The sequence below is a fragment of the Heloderma suspectum genome, chromosome 14 (assembly GCF_057233095.1).
Source record: "Heloderma suspectum isolate Gila_16-S chromosome 14, 16-S_ref, whole genome shotgun sequence".
NCBI lineage: Eukaryota > Metazoa > Chordata > Lepidosauria > Squamata > Helodermatidae > Heloderma > Heloderma suspectum.
Window position 1 is genome coordinate 24,937,557 of NC_139471.1, and position 16,989 is coordinate 24,954,545.

The following is a 16,989-nucleotide window of genomic DNA, read 5'->3' on the forward strand; positions in this document are numbered from 1 at the left end:
ACAGGGAGAACACGTGCTTTAATACGAAGAAGGTACAGACGTTTCCCAGGCAGTACCCAGTTCACTGGGACTGTTCCATCACAGCAGAAGGTCTCAGGATTGTCCATCTTGGCAGCACTTCTCTTATTCCACTTCTTCATAAATATGGGGCTCGTGTCTATTAAGGGGGTTGGGTGGAAACAGAAGCCATTTAGATTTGATGCCTGCTGATTTTCGGGAAACCCCAAAGAAAGAAATTGAACACCACTTGAAACTAAGGAGAGTTGCATCTGTTTGGACTGTATTCTGGAAAACATGCTAAAAGCACATTTGGATCAAGTTGCAGCACTATACAGTAATCTAGTCAGAGCATCCTTTGCTTTGCTTTCTGGCAACAGACCTGAGCTCTTGCAAGATCCAGCAAAGCCAGCTGTTGCCAACTAAAGCGGCACATGCCACGATTAACTAGCATGTCTTTTGCAGAACGGTCTTTTCTTTTTGTTGCTCCAGGATCCAGCTTAACAACCTAGGCTCAGCAATGCTTATCTTACTTCACTTGCAAAGGAACTGCAGTTTGGGGAGGAACTTGGCTTGGAGAAGGTCAGGTACTACAAGGCTGTACATCTTACAGAGGAGAATGCTTGGCGGTGGTCTAGCAAAGTGAGCTGTTGCTTAAAGGGGGCAGGAGGGCAGGGAAAGCTCCCCTCACATTGATTTCTGATACTGCCCACTTATTTTCAAAGGTTTTAATGCCACCATGAGGGCTAGAAGCTTGGGGAGGGGGGAAATTAAAGCTAGAATTCCCTGAATCACAGCCCAGATTCTGGGCTGCATTATACAGAAAAGCTGTTGGGACACAATCCTGCCTGCCTGTCAGCCAGACATGGCCCTACATGGCCAGGTTCACCCAAGATGCCCCATTTCCTACAGTCCCAGTATGTGGTAACTCACCCTTTTGGTGACATCCCAATGTCTGGAGAGCCTTCAGTTCTGTGGGGTGAACAGTAGAGGAGTATATGGTTGGAGCTGGGCTGCTGTGCTGGCCCTATCCAAGGTTTACAGGGACCTGTGTGTTCCCAGGGCTGCGTGTGCTGGGACTTATTTGCTGGTGGGCAGCAGGAATGGCTCCACAGAGGGACCACATAGAAGCGGTGGCTCTTTCAGGAAGAATGACCTTGGGGAGATGCTGGAGCTGCTGGCATGCGTTTGGGTGGGGAAGCTTGCATTTTTCTGGTCACTGAGCAAATGGGGAGGCAAGAGGCCTCCAGCTCCTGTGCTCTGGCTGGCGCTGGCAAAGCGAGGCCATTTTTCTGAAGCCCCATGAAGTGACAGGGCTCCCGTGGGGTAGCAGGTTTGCCACACCACATGGCGCTATGCATTCAGTGACTGGCCAAAAAGTTCTTGAAACAGCTATGAGCAAGGAGACAGAGAGAGTGCGTGCGCGCGCACACCGTGCCCAGCATGCCAGGCTGGCCTAGATCCCAGGAGCCCCCTCCCCACCTTGCCTGGTCCTCGATCGGCTTTAAAAACAGGATCGCTAGAGAGGGCTGCCAGTCCCGCTGATGTGTTCAGGAAGCTGGAAGGCACTTCCATGGGCACGCAGACCCCTATCACACTCCCACCCATCTCTTTTGTCAACTATTTCTGACCCAACAGGGCACGGAAGGGGGGTCCCTTGGGAGAGGGGACGCTTCTTTTCCACACTTACACAGGCTCAGGCTGCGGCTCATCAACATTTGAGTACTTGTTTGCCAAAGGGGGCCTGAAACGCAGATAGTGCATGAGGGGAGCCTTGCTGGCTCGGACCAAAGGTTCCATCTTGCCCACGGCCCTGTTTCCACGCTGTCCAGATGCCCCGGGAGGCCGCCAGCAGGGCATGAGGACAGCGGCCACAAGCCTCCCGCCCCCTCCCCCAGCAGCGGGACTTCAGTGCTGTGCTGCAGCTGAGTGTGGTGGCTCTGTCCTGCTTCAGCTTATCAGGAGCTGGGACCCGCCAGGAACCCCTAGCCTGCAACACGGGGCTGACACCTGGGAGCCCATGCCCAGGGAACGAGCCCGTGCAGCCAGGGGGGGCCGAGGAGCAAAGTGGGAGCCCATGGAGGCGCTCGGGGAAGGCGCCTCCTCTTCCGTGTGCAAACAAACCCCGAGCCCCCGGGCAGGACGCTGGCTCGGCCAGCAGAGACCCTCCTCCACAGGCCAGACTCCAGGGTGCCGCTGGCACCACGCGTGTGTGACGTGGCCAACTGGGTGCGGCGGCAGTTTGCACGGCCCAACACACTCAGGTGCAACGTATCGCGAAGGAGTTAGGCAGGAGGCAGCCTGGAAACAATTTGCCCATTTCACAGATGGGTGATCACAGAACCACAGAACAGTAGGGCAGGAAGGGGTCCACCTTTCCTGCTCAAGGCAGGAATCCAGGTCAGACCACCCCTGGCAGGTGGCTGCCCAGCCTCGTCCTGAACGCCCCCGGTGTGGGAGCGCCCCCCGCCTCCCAGGGGATGGGCTCCGTTGCCGTATGGCTGTAACAGTCAGGAGGTTTTTCCTGGTGTTCAGCCGGAATCTGGCTCCCTGTCACTAGAGCCCATGATTCCGTAACCCTAAGGCCAAGCGTTTCTACAGGTGCAAAGGACAAATCAAAGAAATCAAAGCTCACCCAAAGCACAACTCTGTAAAACCAAATGGCTTCCCCTACCCCAATCCCACTAACTTTTTCAGTGCTCATGGTAAAGCCCTGGAAAGGCTACGGGGTGAATCTGCTCCTGCCGAAATGGTGCACTCTCTGCCCCAGCCCTGGTTACAGCCTCAGGCCAGAAACTTTGGGAGGCTTATCTGCAGCGTTTCAGTTAACCAAGGTGAAGGCCCATCATCTTATTCTTCTCACTCACGTGGAAAAAGACTGCCCCATTTCTGGAGGGATGTACTCATTCTCTGGAGTGGACCTGGAAAGACAAGAAAGAGATCACAGTGCCGCAGCAGTAGCCAGGGAGGGAGGGAGGGCAGTCAGCCAGGGATGGGCAGGGAGAGGAAGCAGCCTTGCAGGCATATGCATGGCGGGCATAAGGTCGGGACTCCCAGGCTGGCCGCATATCCTAAGGAGGGAGTTCCTTATGCATGGAGTGAAAAAGTGCTTCCTTTTTTCTCTCCTGCCAATCAATTCCATTGCGTAACCCTACATGCTAGTATTATATGAGAGAAAGGAGGGAAGCTGCTCTACCCACTTTCTCCACCCCATGTGTGATTTTGTACGCCTCCACCATGTCTCTCCTCGCTCGACTTTCTTCTAAGCTGGGCATCTGGAGGCGCGCCCCCCTTCCATGTTCCCACTGACCTGGGTGCCGGCTCGGTAGCGTTCTGGTAACTTCGCTCCTGGTAGTTTCTGAAAGCACAGAAAACGGCAGTGGGCTACGGGAGCCGTCATCAGCAGGAACCCCAACGTGGCTTTGCGTTCTACCCCGAGGCCGGCGCCTGCCGTTCAAGTGAAGCCCGATGGAGAGGGAGCCTTTCTGAGCAGGGGCATTGAACCCACAGCTGCATCATGCCTGGATGCAGGAATCTGCTCTCCTGCTGAGCTGCGGACCCTCCTGATCTTCAAAATGGAACTCGCCCCCCCTTCTCCCCACCAAAATTGTTATGCAGCACATGCACCAGCCGCCTTCCTTTGGCAGAGAGGCGCGGCAATGCTGCGCCTGACCAGGGGATTCTCTCTGTGCCTCAGTGTTCTTGCCGGCTGCAGAGCAGCAGTGCCGAACCTCTCCCAGCCCGACGGCCGGGTTCTCTTTCACCGAGTTCCATTTCAGAGGAGCCCTGGGGGGTGGCGTGCCAGTGGGGGGTGGGGGCGCAAAGGAACAGCACAGGGCTGCATAAAGCTCTGACTGTCAGTCCCCAAGCCTCAGGAGAGGCAGTTCAAAACGCTGAGAGTAGGGAAAACACTGTGAAAGGCTGGAAAACCACCACCTAATTGGTGGTGGTGGAATGGGGAAGGGGTCTTCTGGGGAAGTGGGTTTGTCCTGAGGCTTGAGACCCCTACTGTTTACCAGGGACAATCTCAATCTTTTGCTCCCTGGCAAAAGCTGCACCCCATTTCCCCCCTCCTGTGGACACCATTTCAGAGCGTGGCTACTGCGACTTGCTTGCCTCGTTCTTCACGGGTGAGCTCCCACCCCCAAGGCCTTAAGCAGTGAGGTGTCAGTCGGGGAGCCCCACCTTGGGAAGGGACCCTCGTTGCAGGGGGTACAGAAGGGCCAGGCTCAGCCCCAGCAGCATCTCCCTTGGAAAGGACCAGGCAGCCAGTGATGGGAAGGGGGGACAAGCACAGGTGAGGGGACAGACAGGCCAGGCCTCCCCTGCTTCCTCTCAGCCCTGCCACACACACACGTCAGCACGCAGCAGGGGCAGCGTGGGCACTGCGGGGCCAGACCCTTCGCTCGGAGGTCTGTTTTGAACACATGGCAACAGGCAGCAGTGCACCTTTAACCGAGGGGCACCGTCACCCTCTTGGCTTGCGAGAGAGACAGCAGAGCAAATAAACATGGCATGGAGGTGGTAGCTGCCAGCCTTAAGAGGGAGGACAAGCGTGTCCCTGCGTCCATCCAGACCGTGCTGGGCAGCGTGTTCCCTCGACACCCACCCTCCCTGGCCTCATCTGCAGGCTGCACTGGGCACCTGGAGGCGCGCCCCCCTTCCGTGTTCCCACTGACCTGGGCGCCGGCTCACTTGCATTCTGGTAACTTCGCTCCTGGTAGTTTCTGAAAGCACAGAAGATGGCAACAGGCTACGGCAGCCGTACTGAGCAGGAACCCCAACGTGGCTTCGTGGCCGGCACCTGCCGTTCAAACTACGCCCAGTAGAGAGGGAGCCTTTCTGAGCAGGGGCTATGAACCCGCACCTGCATCACAACTGGATGCAGGAATTTGGTACTAAAGGTAGAATTGTGTGTGTGGGGCGGGGGTCCCAGGGTCGCCTGACTGGCTCTGTGCAGAGCCAGATGCTGGACTAGATGGACCTTTGGTCTGATCCAGCAAAGTTCTTCTTATGTTCTTAATTCAGTATCCTGAGAAACTCAGCTTCAATTGATTGTGAATGAGGCAAGTTTCTAGTCCTTATGGTTGTGAAAATAAGCGCTGAAGTGTGCAGGCCATGCCAAGTGCAATTTTGGAAGGTGCCGGCCGTGTTTCCCTTGGCTGGGGCACTTGGTCAGGGGCTTCAGTGCCTCGATCACACCATTTCTGGCCCCTCGCCATGACCAACACAGCCAGAACAAATTGCATTATTTGGCATATTTTTAAACAATTGCAGAATGTAATGCTGGTCACAGAATTTAGCTTCTCATGGTGTAGAAGAACATGTAAATAAAGCCAAACGGGGGGCCAGGACAGCCCAGCAGCAACATCGGCCTGAAAGGAAGAGGCCTGAGGCTGGCCTGGGCCACACCTGCATCACACCCGGCGCCCTGCCTCCCGCAGTGGCCCACCAGGCGCCTCCGGGAAGCCCCCAGCGGAGCTCGAGGCAATAGCCCCCTCCCTCCCTCGACCCCCCACAACTGGTGTCATGTGGCAGATGGCCTGGGACCCTGAGTTACAGACTCGTTCTCATCCATGGCTTTGCCTAATCCTTTTTATTACTATGATCAGAACTGTACTGGCTGCCTTTCTACAACTGTGCCCAAGGCAGCATATAATATTTAGAGAAACAGAAAAGCAGCCCTAAGGTCTGGACGAGTCCTGGAGTGTACAAGTCCTTGTTCAGGGATGCAGGCCCTAAAGGAATGGCTGGCCTCACCCCCGGCCTCCCTCCCTCCCTCCCCATCTCACCCCCGCAGACCCACCTGGGACCAGGGTTCAGCTCACTGGCACTCAGGTATGCACCCTCTTTGGCACGTCTAAACGGACGGGGAGAGAGAGAGCCACATTTCAGTGAAACAAATGACACGGCGTCTGGGCGCAGGGAAGGAGCTGTGCACCGTCTCCTTAAGCAAGCCCAGGCTCGACGGACATGTGGCTGAAGGACAGCCCAGCCGCTGGCTGTACTGGGGCGCCACAGCAAGCAAGCACTCTGGAGAACCCGGTTTGCTGTGTGCAGGTGCATATGGCCTGGTCGCTCCCGCTTGGCTCCTTGCACCAGCGGGAGCAGCTGAAGCTAACCAGGAATTGAGCGCGGAGTGTTGTTATGTCCAGAAGGGGGTGCCTGGCTCGTTGCTCCAAAACACGGGAGCAGAACCGCGTTCAGAGCCAAATTCCATCCTGGAGAAGCTCTTGGGGGCTGCATTCCAGTGGTGGGCGGGGCCAAAGGCAAAAGGGGGCGGGGCAGAACACAGAAGGCGCCGGCGGGTGCTAGCTTGAAGCTCTGATGACTGGGAAGAAGCAGTTCAGCCCTTTAGAATTCGGGGGGGGGGGGGCTGCACAAAAGCCAGGAAACCCCCAGGCGATTGTTGGTTGGGGGGAAGGGGTGGGGCCAGGGGAAGGGGGCGTGACGATGTGGGGATCTGCTCCCTGGGCCTGAGCTTCTGTACCTGTGCTCCAAAACAAGCTAGGAATGGTCCACCGCAGCTTGTGATTCTGGTTTGTGCGGGGAGTAAGAAGCCAGGAGCCCCGGGTCAGACTGAAGGCGAAGCTTTCCATTCCTAGCTCGTTTAGCCACTCCCGCTGGTGGGAGGAGCCAAGCAGGAGCGGCTGGGGCTCACGCATGAGCCTGTGCTTCGGAGGGATAAGCCAGGATGCTCTGGAATTGTGGCTCATCCTTGCACGCGAGCACAGACTCTCTTTTCTCTCGGCTTAGGAGAAACTCTGCTGCAGGCCTGTGTTGAGAGCCCAGCCAAGTTGCCAACCCCCATGCAGAGCCTATCAATAATCAAGGTTCAACAGGCAACACAATCATTAGAACTTCAGCCATCACAAGTTATTCCTTGATATTCCAGAATTCAGCTGTGCAATTTTGGCAATTTTGTTTTGGGTGCAGAACCCAGGAGGTCTGCTTAGAAAGTGGCTTCTCTGGAGCAAAAGCAGAGAGAGTAGGAAGATCTGCTACTCACGGGGAGACTGGATGGAGCCGTTCATATCCAGAACAAGCCTTCACGGTCATGTACGTGTGCTCCGGGCGGGGAGGCCTGCAGTCACAGAGAGAGAGTCTCACTGCCGCAGGCAGTACTGGAAGCGAGCACGTACGCTCTGTTACACATACCCACGTCCCCTCCCTCTGCTGGAGGCCTCCAGGTGAGAGGGCGCCGCAGGCCTCCCTGCTCCTGTTTTGCACCAGGCATTTGAAGGTAAGCAGACCATGCTCTGAGAGACGGTTGGGGCACTCGACCAGTCAAAAAACATCTGGTCAGGAATGGTCAATTATTTTTAAAGCATTCCCTGTATTAGAACAAAAAACATGTAATTTAAATAATCAACAGGCTTCGTTCTTCTGCTAATTACAAACACAGCTTCATTAAAGAAAGGCACTTCTTAAAAACCTAAACTATTTTTTATAGCTCAAAAGCTACAGCAATTTATAACTACGAAACTACAGCAATTATTCACACAGTCTGTTTTTAAAGGCAGTTGTGCAAAGTTGGCAGCTGGCCTTGCTTCAAACGACATCCAGAATTGTCTTTATTTATTTCTGGTATTTCACATCCCAACTCAATTGGCAATTCCTCCATGGAATATCTGACAACATTTGACTGTGGTCCAATTACCAGCATGCCAGTTCAGCTCCAGAGAACCTAAGAATGCTTTCCCTTGGCACTGTGGCCTCCCGGGACGAAGGGAGCTGGGTTCCAGGAAAGGGCAATATAGCCCAACCCTATTATTGGTTTTGAGTCTTCCCCAAGCCCCCACCAGGGTAGGAGGACAGACGGACAGGTTACGAAGGTGGGTGGACCCTAGCCCGCCCCCCACGGCGGGAGCTTTCAGGGGTGCAAAGGTTCAGATCTGGTCCACTCAGTCCACACTGACTTTGTCATTGCCCCCAAACCTAGCTTGAGCCATCAGAAAAGCGTTGGGGTGCATTGCAAAACTGGGGAGACGGACATCTCCCTGGGTGCTTGGGAAGCCCCTCTGGCACCCCTGCCACTTACGGGATGGGAGGGAGGCGCCTCTTGGTCGGAGGGGGAGCACTCACTTCCTTCCCCTTTTTCCTGGAGAGCGAGAGAGACAGAGAGATGAGCACACAAAGACCATTCACGCGGAACCGGGAGCAGCGGGACACAGAATCAGCCACGGATCCTGCTGCTTGAGGAGCCACGTGCCTCTGCACCAACCGGAACCCCCACCGTACATGAGCAGAACAAGTGGGCATCAGCCAACGTCACCTGCCCACAAGGTTTCCAGTGGTCCACCCCCCCCAGAACTGCCACCCCAGGAAAAAGGGCAGGAAGGAGGAAGGCTCAGCCTCTCATCCTGCACGCCCCAGCCCAGCCCTGGGCACCCAGGCATGACATGGTGAGAAGAGAGGGCGGCTGCAGGCACCATGAGCCACAGAGAATCCTGCAGGGCCTGCAGCTCAGTGGCAGAGCAGAGGCGATGCCCGCAGAAGTTCCCAGGTGGACTCCAGTTCCAGGGTCGCAGGGAGCAGATGCTGGCAAAAAGCCCTTTTCCTGGTGGCTGTGGCAACCAGCTGCCAGCCCAAGGAGACAGTCCTGGGCCCCACGCTCTGAAGTCCTGGCTCAGTCTCAGGCCAGATGTGCACAGATGACAGGGAGGAGCCGTGCCTGCTTGACATGCAGACGGTGCCGGGCTCGCTCCCCGACAGCATCTCCAGCTAAAGGGGTGGGAGGTCAGGGGGTTGGGAAAGACCCCTGGGGAGCTGCCGCCAAGCAGAGCAGCTAACGCTGCACTACCTGGGCTAAGGGCCGGACTCTCTCTCCAGCAGCTTCAGAGGTTCACAGAGCAGCGAGGGAGGGAGGGAGGGAGGGAAGGCGGCAGGTAGAGTCTAAACAGGTAGAGAGTCTCACCTCACCCATTTCCCATGGAAGAAAAGGCCACTCTGAAAGGCCCCAGAGAAGTGGTAGACTCTGAAAGGCCCCTGACACAGGTGAGCCCAGGGAAGAAACAGGAGCGGGGCGCTCACTCACTCGCTCTTCCGCATTCCTGGCCTGAGAGACTCACCTCTGCCTCTCCACCACCCGCAAGATGCAAATGGCCACCAGCAGCAGCACCGAAGTGGAGAAGAAGCCCAAGAAAGCCAAGGTGGCCACAATAGCAACCAGAGTCCCTTTGGGCAGCACCTCAGGGCAGCTGCACTCTGTTTCTGAGACTGCGACAAAAAGCGGGCGGGGGGGGGGGATCCGTGAGTACAAGAAATTGGGAAGCTACTGAGAACAAGAGCAGGGAAACTGAAGCCCTCGTCCCAGTTGCCCTGAAACACCAGTGTTCACTGACAATGCTGAAGCCTTGGAGGCCGTGGCTCAGTGGAAGAGCCCCCCTTTGTAGGCAGAAGGTCCCAGTTCCATCTCCAACATCTGCAGTTGAAAAGAACCAGGAAGCCCATGATGGAAAGACCCTGGAGGGACGATGCCAGGCTCAACCAAGACCCTGGCTTGGTTTTGGCACCTTCCCGCTTTCCCCCTGCCCATTCACAACCTCCTGTTATAACTCCCCGCCAAGGCTGAGCCCCCCCCCCTTAGCAACTGGTTCTCTCCTGTATCAGGAAAATGGAAACTCCCCTGGCCTTCCCCAGCCACAATACAGCAGCGGGGCACGGGGGACAAGCCTTACTTGGTATCGAGACTTGCCGGTGGCCGACTTCCAGGCGCTCAGACTCTTCTGGATACTGTTGACAAGAATCAGATGGTGAAATTGTGGCCCTTTTCTGGGCAACGGAGCCAGGCGAGGCTGGCGCTCTGGCTCGGAAAGGGCAGCTCCGCGTCTTCTCTTTCGCGGAGAAGCTCCTTGGATCAACACGGAGCCTGACCCTTAAAGTGGTGAACCAGCGGTGGCGCATCCCCAGCCTGTCTGAATGGGCTCTGGCCAGACTGGAAGAGGAGAAACAGCGGCATTGCTTGGGGCTTGCAGAGGATGTCCTTTTCTTTCCCACCCACACCTTGGAAGGGCTTTGCGTCCAGCTCAGCAGCCAGCCCCGACCCTGAGCTCTTCCTTGCTCCCCAGCTAGGGGCGGGGGTGAGGAGTGTGTGTGTGGGGTGGGGGGGGACAACTTTGACAATCTACTAGTTCATCCACACACACTCACACCAACCCTAATGCTCTTCTCCACATACTATAGCCATGTATTTATTTGTTCCATTTCTATCCTGCCTTTTTTCCTCTTACAAGTACATGGCCCTCCTCCTCTCCATTTTATCCTCACAACACCCCTGTGAGGTAGGCTAGGCTGAGTTAGTAATTGGCCCAGAGTCACCCAATGAGATTCATGGCTGAGTGGGTACTTGAACCCAGATCTCCCAAGTCCCAGTCCAACATTCTAACCACTGCACCACACTAGCTCTCTCCATATCCTGATAGGGGCTCAAGGGGGCCAAACGCCCTCCCCCCCTCCATTTTCGTCCCCCTGCCCCTTGCGCATTCTGCATTCCAGAGCTTAGTTGCCCACACTTGCTCAAAGACCCCTACGCAGGCTCAACTCCCCATGCCTGACACTGCGTCAGCTATTGTCCTCTTGAAACCCACCTCACAAGCAAACCGATGTTAGGGTGAATGCCTAAAGATGCTGTTTCATACTCACCCTCCTCACTGCTCGACGGACCATATTACCACTGTCATCCCCCTCGTCCCCTTCCTCGTAAACGGAGTCTTCTGGAGAAGCATCTATTTTGTCATCTTCCTCCTCCAAGTACACAGGGGGGTCAAAATCAGGGGGCTGAGCTCTAGATATCTCTGCCCCACTCATTTTCACTGGAAATCAAAGAGAGTAGAAGAGTTAACTTTGATTTAGAACTCACACAATGTCAGAGACTTCCCCTGATAAGCCATCCCACGGTAATCTTTCCCCCACATGAGTCTGACATATCACAAAATCCTCCTTTCCACATGGCAAAACAATAAGCTACCAAGCTGAGCACACCCTGGGGCAGTTGAATCACCCTACAGACTTGTCAACAGGAAATAGCTTCCCACTGCAGCCTTCCCCAGAGTGGGGCTCTTGAGCATGTTGGACTACAACTCCTAGCATGCACCATAGCGGGGAAGGCTGTCCTAATGTAACTTTACCACATATTGCTTCTGTTTGCTACGCACGCACAGCCTGTTCATCTTCTGTTATTTCCACTGTGTTGAGCTTTAGATTTTAAGCCCCGCAGGGCAGGGACCTATCCCCTTATACCAGGGGTAAGGAACCTGTAGTCCTCCAGATATTGGACTACAACTCCCACCAACTTTGACCAATGTTCATACTGGCTGGAGCTGATTGGAGTTGGAGCCCAACAACAATCACAGAAAAACACATTTTCTGTAATTGTTATGTTTTATTGCATTTTAATGTGTTATTTTAATCAGTTTTAATTGGTTCTGTAAGCTGCCTTGAGTGGCATTTTTTGGTAGAAATGCAGGGTACAAAGAAATCAAGAAACATCTGGAAGGCCACAATTTCCCCTGTCAACCACCATTCACTCAGATGGTGTTATATAAATAAGAAATGGAGTAGCACTCATAGTCAACAAAAGGGTGGGAAAAGCAGTACTGGGGTACAATCTCAAAAACGATAGAATGATCACAGTACGAATCCAAGGCAAACCATTCAACACCACAGTAATTCAAGTCTATGCCCCAACCACTGAGGCCGAAGAAGCTGAGGTTGACCTGTTCTATGAAGACCTGCAACACCTTCTAGAACAAACACCAAAAAAAGATGGCCTCTTCATCATGGGGGATTGGAATGCTAAAGTAGGAAGTCAAGAAATCACCGGGATAACAGGCAAGCATGGCCTTGGTGTACAAAATGAAGCAGGGCAAAGGCTAATAGAGTTTTGCCAAGAGAACACGCTGATCATAGCAAACACTCTTTTCCAACAGCACAAGAGGCGACTCTACACATGGACAGCACCAGAGGGTCAATATCGAAATCAGATTGATTATGTCCTTTGCAGCCAAAGAAGGAGAAGTTCTATACAGTCAGTAAAAACAAGACCTGGAGCTGACTGTGGCTCAGATCATGAGCTTCTTGTTGCAAAATTTCGGCTTAAATTGAAGAACGTAGGGAAAACCACTAAACCATTCAGGTATGACCTAAATCGTATCCCTTATGAATATACAGTGGAGGCGAGGAATAGATTGAAGGGATTAGACCTGATAATAGTGCCTGAGGAACTATGGATGGAGGTCCGTAACATTGTTCAGGAGGCAGCAACTCAATCCATCCCAAAGAAAAAGAAGTGCAAGAAAGCCAAGTGGCTGTCTGATGAGGCTTTACAAGTAGCTGAGGAAAGAAGGGAAGCAAAAAGCAAGGGAGAAAGGGGAAGCTATATCCAACTGAATGCAGAGTTCCAGAGAATAGCAAGGAGAGACAAGAAGGCCTTCTTCAATGAACAATGCAAAGAAATCGAGGAAAACAATAGAATGGGAGACTCCTTGCTGCATGGGATCGAGACCCAAGTATGTCGCGAAGACCTGTGGACTCGGCAGGTATGTTGACTCCTGGGAGGACGGATTAGAGACGTGACTGAAAGGTTGCCTGCACTCATAAAGCCCACTGACAGGTATCCCTTTCTTCTCATCAATGTGGGAACAAATGACACCGCCAAGCGGAGCTACGAAGAAATCACGTCAGACTTTGAAGCTTTGGGAAGGAAACTCCAGAACTTTGGGGCCCAGATAGTTTTCTTATCCATCCTTCCAGTAGTTAGAAGAGGGATAGAAAGGGAACGAAAAATACTCCGGTGAATGACTGGCTACGAAGGTGGTGCCGATGCGAGAGATTTGGATTCTGGGACCACGGGCTATACTTCCTGGAAGATGGGCTGTTGGCAAGGGACGGGTTGCACCTCACAATGGCTGGGAAGAATGTGTTTGGCCACAGCATGAAGAACTTCATCAGGAGGGCTTTAAACTGAATCCTACGGGGGAGGGAGATGTAAAGTTGGGGGTAACAATGGACGAAGGCTCATGCACTGCAACAGAGAGAGCAGCTCTGATAGCGCCCAATAATAGTATTCAGTCACATGTAGGAAGAAAGCCAGACTATGAAGCACATGGTCTTCGATGTCGACATACTAATGCCCAGAGTATGGGAAACAAACAGAACGAACTTGAACTCTTAATACAGGAGGGAAATTATGACTTGATAGGTATAACTGAGACTTGGTGGGTGACTCTCATGACTGGAATACAGCAATTGAAGGATATAACTTGTTCAAAAAGAACAGGAGAAACAGAAAGGGAGGTGGGGTTGCACTGTATGTGAAAAATACATATCTCTGCACAGAAATACAGGAGGAGGAGCTTGGTAGCCCCATCGAGAGCATCTGGATCAAAATAAATGGAGCAAAGAATAAAAGGAACCTGGTGGTCGGAGTCTACTACCGGCCACCCAACCAAGGAGAAGACGAGGATGAAACTTTTGAAAAGCAAATAGCCAATGTTTTAAGGAAGCATGATGTCGTACTAATGGGGGACTTCAATTTCCCCGATATTTGTTGGGAGACAAATGCTGCAAAACATGGCCCCTCCAGGAAATTCTTGACTTGTGTGGCGGATAACTTCCTCCTACAGAAAGTAGAGGAAGGAACTAGAGGATCAGCTATCCTTGACTTGATCCTGACCAACAGAGATGATTTAGTGGATAAAGTAGCAGTTACAGGAACTCTGGGGGAAAGCGACCATGTTATACTTGAGTTCTTGGTTCTAAGGGAAGCAAAAGCCGAGTGTAGTCAAATGCGTACCCTGGTTTTTAGGCAAGTTGATTTTCATAAACTCAGAACAATGATCAGTAAGGTCCCATGGCAAGCAACGCTAACGAGAAAAGGAGTCCAAGATGGGTGGGAGCTTTTAAAAAAGGAAATTCTCTAGTCGCAATTACAAACCATTCCAACAAGAAGGTGGAAGACAACAGAAGAAGCCAATATGGCTTCACAAAAAGCACAAATGAGCTGAAAACAAAAAAGGACACATATAGGAAATGGAAAGAAGGCCAAGTAACAAAGGAAGAGTACAGGCAGGTAGCACAGAATCACAGGGATGGCGACAGGAAGGCTAAAGCTGAGAACGAGCTGAGGTTAGCAAGGGATGCTAAAAACAACAAAAAGGCTTTCTTCAGTTACATGCATAGTAAAAGGCAGAGGAAAGAAATGGTTGTTCAGCTATTAAATAAGGATGGCAAAACGATAACAGATGACAAAGAAAAGGCAGAGGTGCTCAATTCCTACTTTGGCTCAGTCTTCTCCCAAAAGAGGGTCTATGACCTCCCTGGCAAAAGCAAAGTACAGGCTGAAGAGGCAGGATTGCAGCTTGAGATCGATAGGCATATGGTCAAGGAACACCTCATTACTTTGAATGAGTTCAAATCTCCAGGGCCATATGAACTGCATCCTAGAGTAATAAAGGAACAGGCAGAAGAACTCTCAGGACCGCTGTCTATTCTCTTTGAGAAATAATGGAGGACGGGAGAAGTGCCAGATGACTGGAGGAGGGCTAACGTTGTCCCTATCTTCAAAAAGGGTAAAAAGGAGGAACCTGGGAACTACAGGCCAGTCAGTCTGACATCAATCCCTGGGAAAAATTCTGGTTGTTGTTGTTCAGTCGTTCAGTCATGTCCGACTCTTCGTGACCCCATGGACCATAGCACGCCAGGCCTTCCTGTCCTGTGTTGTCTCCCGGAGTGTGCTCAAGTCCATATTCATTGCATCAGTGATGCTATCTAGCCATCTCATCCTCTGCCATCCCCTTCTCCTTTTGCCTTCAGTCTTTCCCAGCATCAGGGTCTTTTCCAGAGAGATTTCTCTTCGCATTAAGTGGCCAAAATATTTGAGCTTCAGCTTCAGTATCTATCCTTCCAATGAGCACTCAGGGTTGATTTCCTTTAGTATGGACTGGTTTGACCTCCTTGCAGTCCAGGGGACTCGTAAGAGTCTTCTCCAGCACCACAGTTCGAAAGCATCGATTCTTCGGCGCTCAGCCTTCCTTATAGTCCAGCTCTCACAGCCATACGTTACTACTGGGAAAACCATAGCTTTGATTAGACGGACCTTTGTCAGCAAGGTGATGTCTCTGCTTCTTACTATGCTGTCTAGGTTTGCCATAGCTTTCCTCCCAAGGAGCATGCGTCTTTTAATTTCATGGCTGCGGTCACCGTCTGTGGAGATCTTGGAGCCCAAGAAAATAAAATCTGTCACTGCTTCCATTTCTTCCCCTTCCATATGCCAGGAAGTGATGGGGCCAGATGCCATGATCTTCGTTTTTTTAATGTTGAGTTTCAGACCAGCTTTTGCACTCTCCTCTTTCACCCTCAACAAGAGGCTCTTTAGATCCTCTTCGCTTTCTGCCATGAGGGTGGTATCGTCTGCGTATCTGAGGTTGTTGATAATCCTCCCGGCAATCTTAATTCCGACCTGTGATTCATCCAACCCGGCGTTTCTCATGATGTACTCTGCATATAAGTTAAATAAGTAGGGCGACAATATGCAGCCTTGTCGTACTCCTTTCCCAATTTTGAACCAATCAGTTTTTCCATGTCTGGTTCTTACTGTTGCTTCTTGACCCTCGTACAGGTTTCTCAGGAAACAGGTAAGGTGGTCTGGTACCCCCATCTCTTTAAGAATTTGCCAGAGTTTGTTGTGATCCACACAATCAAAGGCTTTAGCGTAGTCAATGAAGCAGAAACAGACGTTTTCCTGGAATTCTCTTGCTTTCTCTATGATCCAGCGAAAGTTGGCGATTTGATCTCTAGTTCCTCTGCCTCTTCGAAACCCAGCTTGTACTTCCGGTAGTTCTCGGTTCGCATACTGCTGAAGCCTAGCTTGTAGGATTTTGAGCATAACCTTGAACACTCTTTGGCATTGCCCTTCTTTGGAATTGGAATGTAAACTGCCCTTTCCAGTCTTGTGGCCACTGTTGAGTGAAAAATTCTGGAGCAGATGATAAAGCAATCCATCTGGAAGCACCTTGAAAACAATGCAGTGATTACTCTAAGCCAACATGGATTTGTCAAGAGCAAGTCCTGCCAGACAAATCTGATCTCATTTTTTGATGAAGTCACCTCCCTTGTAGACCGTGGGAATGCTGTCGACATCATATCCCTCGACTTCAGCAAAGTTTTCGACAAAGTGCCCCATGATCTCCTGATGAGCAAACTAGCTCAAAGTGGGCTAGATGAAACAATGATCCGGTGGATCCACAGTTGGCTACAGAATTGGACTCAAAGAGTGCTTATCAATGGGACCTTCTCAAACTGGGGAGAGGTAACGAGTGGGGTACCGCAGGGCTCAGTCCTGGGCCCAGTGCTCTTCCACATTTTTATTAATGACTTGGAGGAGGAGGTGCAGGGAATGCTGATCAGATTTGCAGATGACACCAAATTGGGCAGGATAGCTAAGACTTTGGAAGACAGAAACAAAATTCAAAGTGATCTGGATAGACTGGAGCACTGGGCAGAAAACAACAGAATGACATTTAATAGGAAAAAATGCCAAGTTCTGCCCCTAGGAAAAAGAAACCAAATGCACAGTTACAAGATGGGGGATACGTGGCTCAACAACACAACAAGCGAGAAAGATCTTGGAATTGTTGTCGATCACAAGCTGAGTATGAGCCAACAATGTGATGTGGCTGCAAAAAAGGCAAATGCTCTTTTGGGCTGCATTCATAGAAGCATCGCTTCCAAAAGTAGATAGCATCACGGATGCAATGAATATGAACATGAGCACGCTCCGGGAGACAGCGCAGGACAGGAAGGCCTGGCGTGCTATGGTCCATGGGGTCACGAAGAGTCGGACACGACTGAACGACTGAACAACAACAACAACAACTAGTCCCCCTCTACTCAGCACTGGTTAGGCCTCACCTGGAGTACTGTGTCCAGTTCTGGGCACCACACTTTAAGAAGGATGCAGACAAACTGGAGAGGGTTCAGAGGAGGGCAACA

The 16,989-nt window shown here is 52.1% G+C and overlaps 1 protein-coding gene across 3 annotated transcripts in view; it reads right to left on the reverse strand.

Moving 5' to 3' along the window:
- LOC146335843 (uncharacterized) overlaps nucleotides 1-16,989 on the reverse strand; it is a 20,479-nt gene continuing 3,490 nt past the window's right edge. Inside the window, exons 2-13 of one of the 3 annotated variants that reach the window (XM_084820572.1) lie at nucleotides 10,642-10,811; nucleotides 9,678-9,732; nucleotides 9,069-9,216; nucleotides 8,039-8,098; nucleotides 7,007-7,081; nucleotides 5,804-5,857; nucleotides 4,677-4,724; nucleotides 3,308-3,355; nucleotides 2,865-2,918; nucleotides 1,688-1,741; nucleotides 931-969; nucleotides 1-157 (exon numbers count right to left, since the gene is read on the reverse strand). In XM_084820572.1, coding sequence (XP_084676698.1) covers nucleotides 124-157; nucleotides 931-969; nucleotides 1,688-1,741; nucleotides 2,865-2,918; nucleotides 3,308-3,355; nucleotides 4,677-4,724; nucleotides 5,804-5,857; nucleotides 7,007-7,081; nucleotides 8,039-8,098; nucleotides 9,069-9,216; nucleotides 9,678-9,732; nucleotides 10,642-10,811 — 839 coding nt within the window. In that variant the 3' untranslated portion in view covers nucleotides 1-123. Of the gene's footprint in view, nucleotides 158-930; nucleotides 970-1,687; nucleotides 1,742-2,864; nucleotides 2,919-3,307; nucleotides 3,356-4,676; nucleotides 4,725-5,803; nucleotides 5,858-7,006; nucleotides 7,082-8,038; nucleotides 8,099-9,068; nucleotides 9,217-9,677; nucleotides 9,935-10,641; nucleotides 10,812-16,989 lie in introns of those variants that run through there. The other 2 variants (XM_084820574.1, XM_084820573.1) reach the window with 2 other exon arrangements.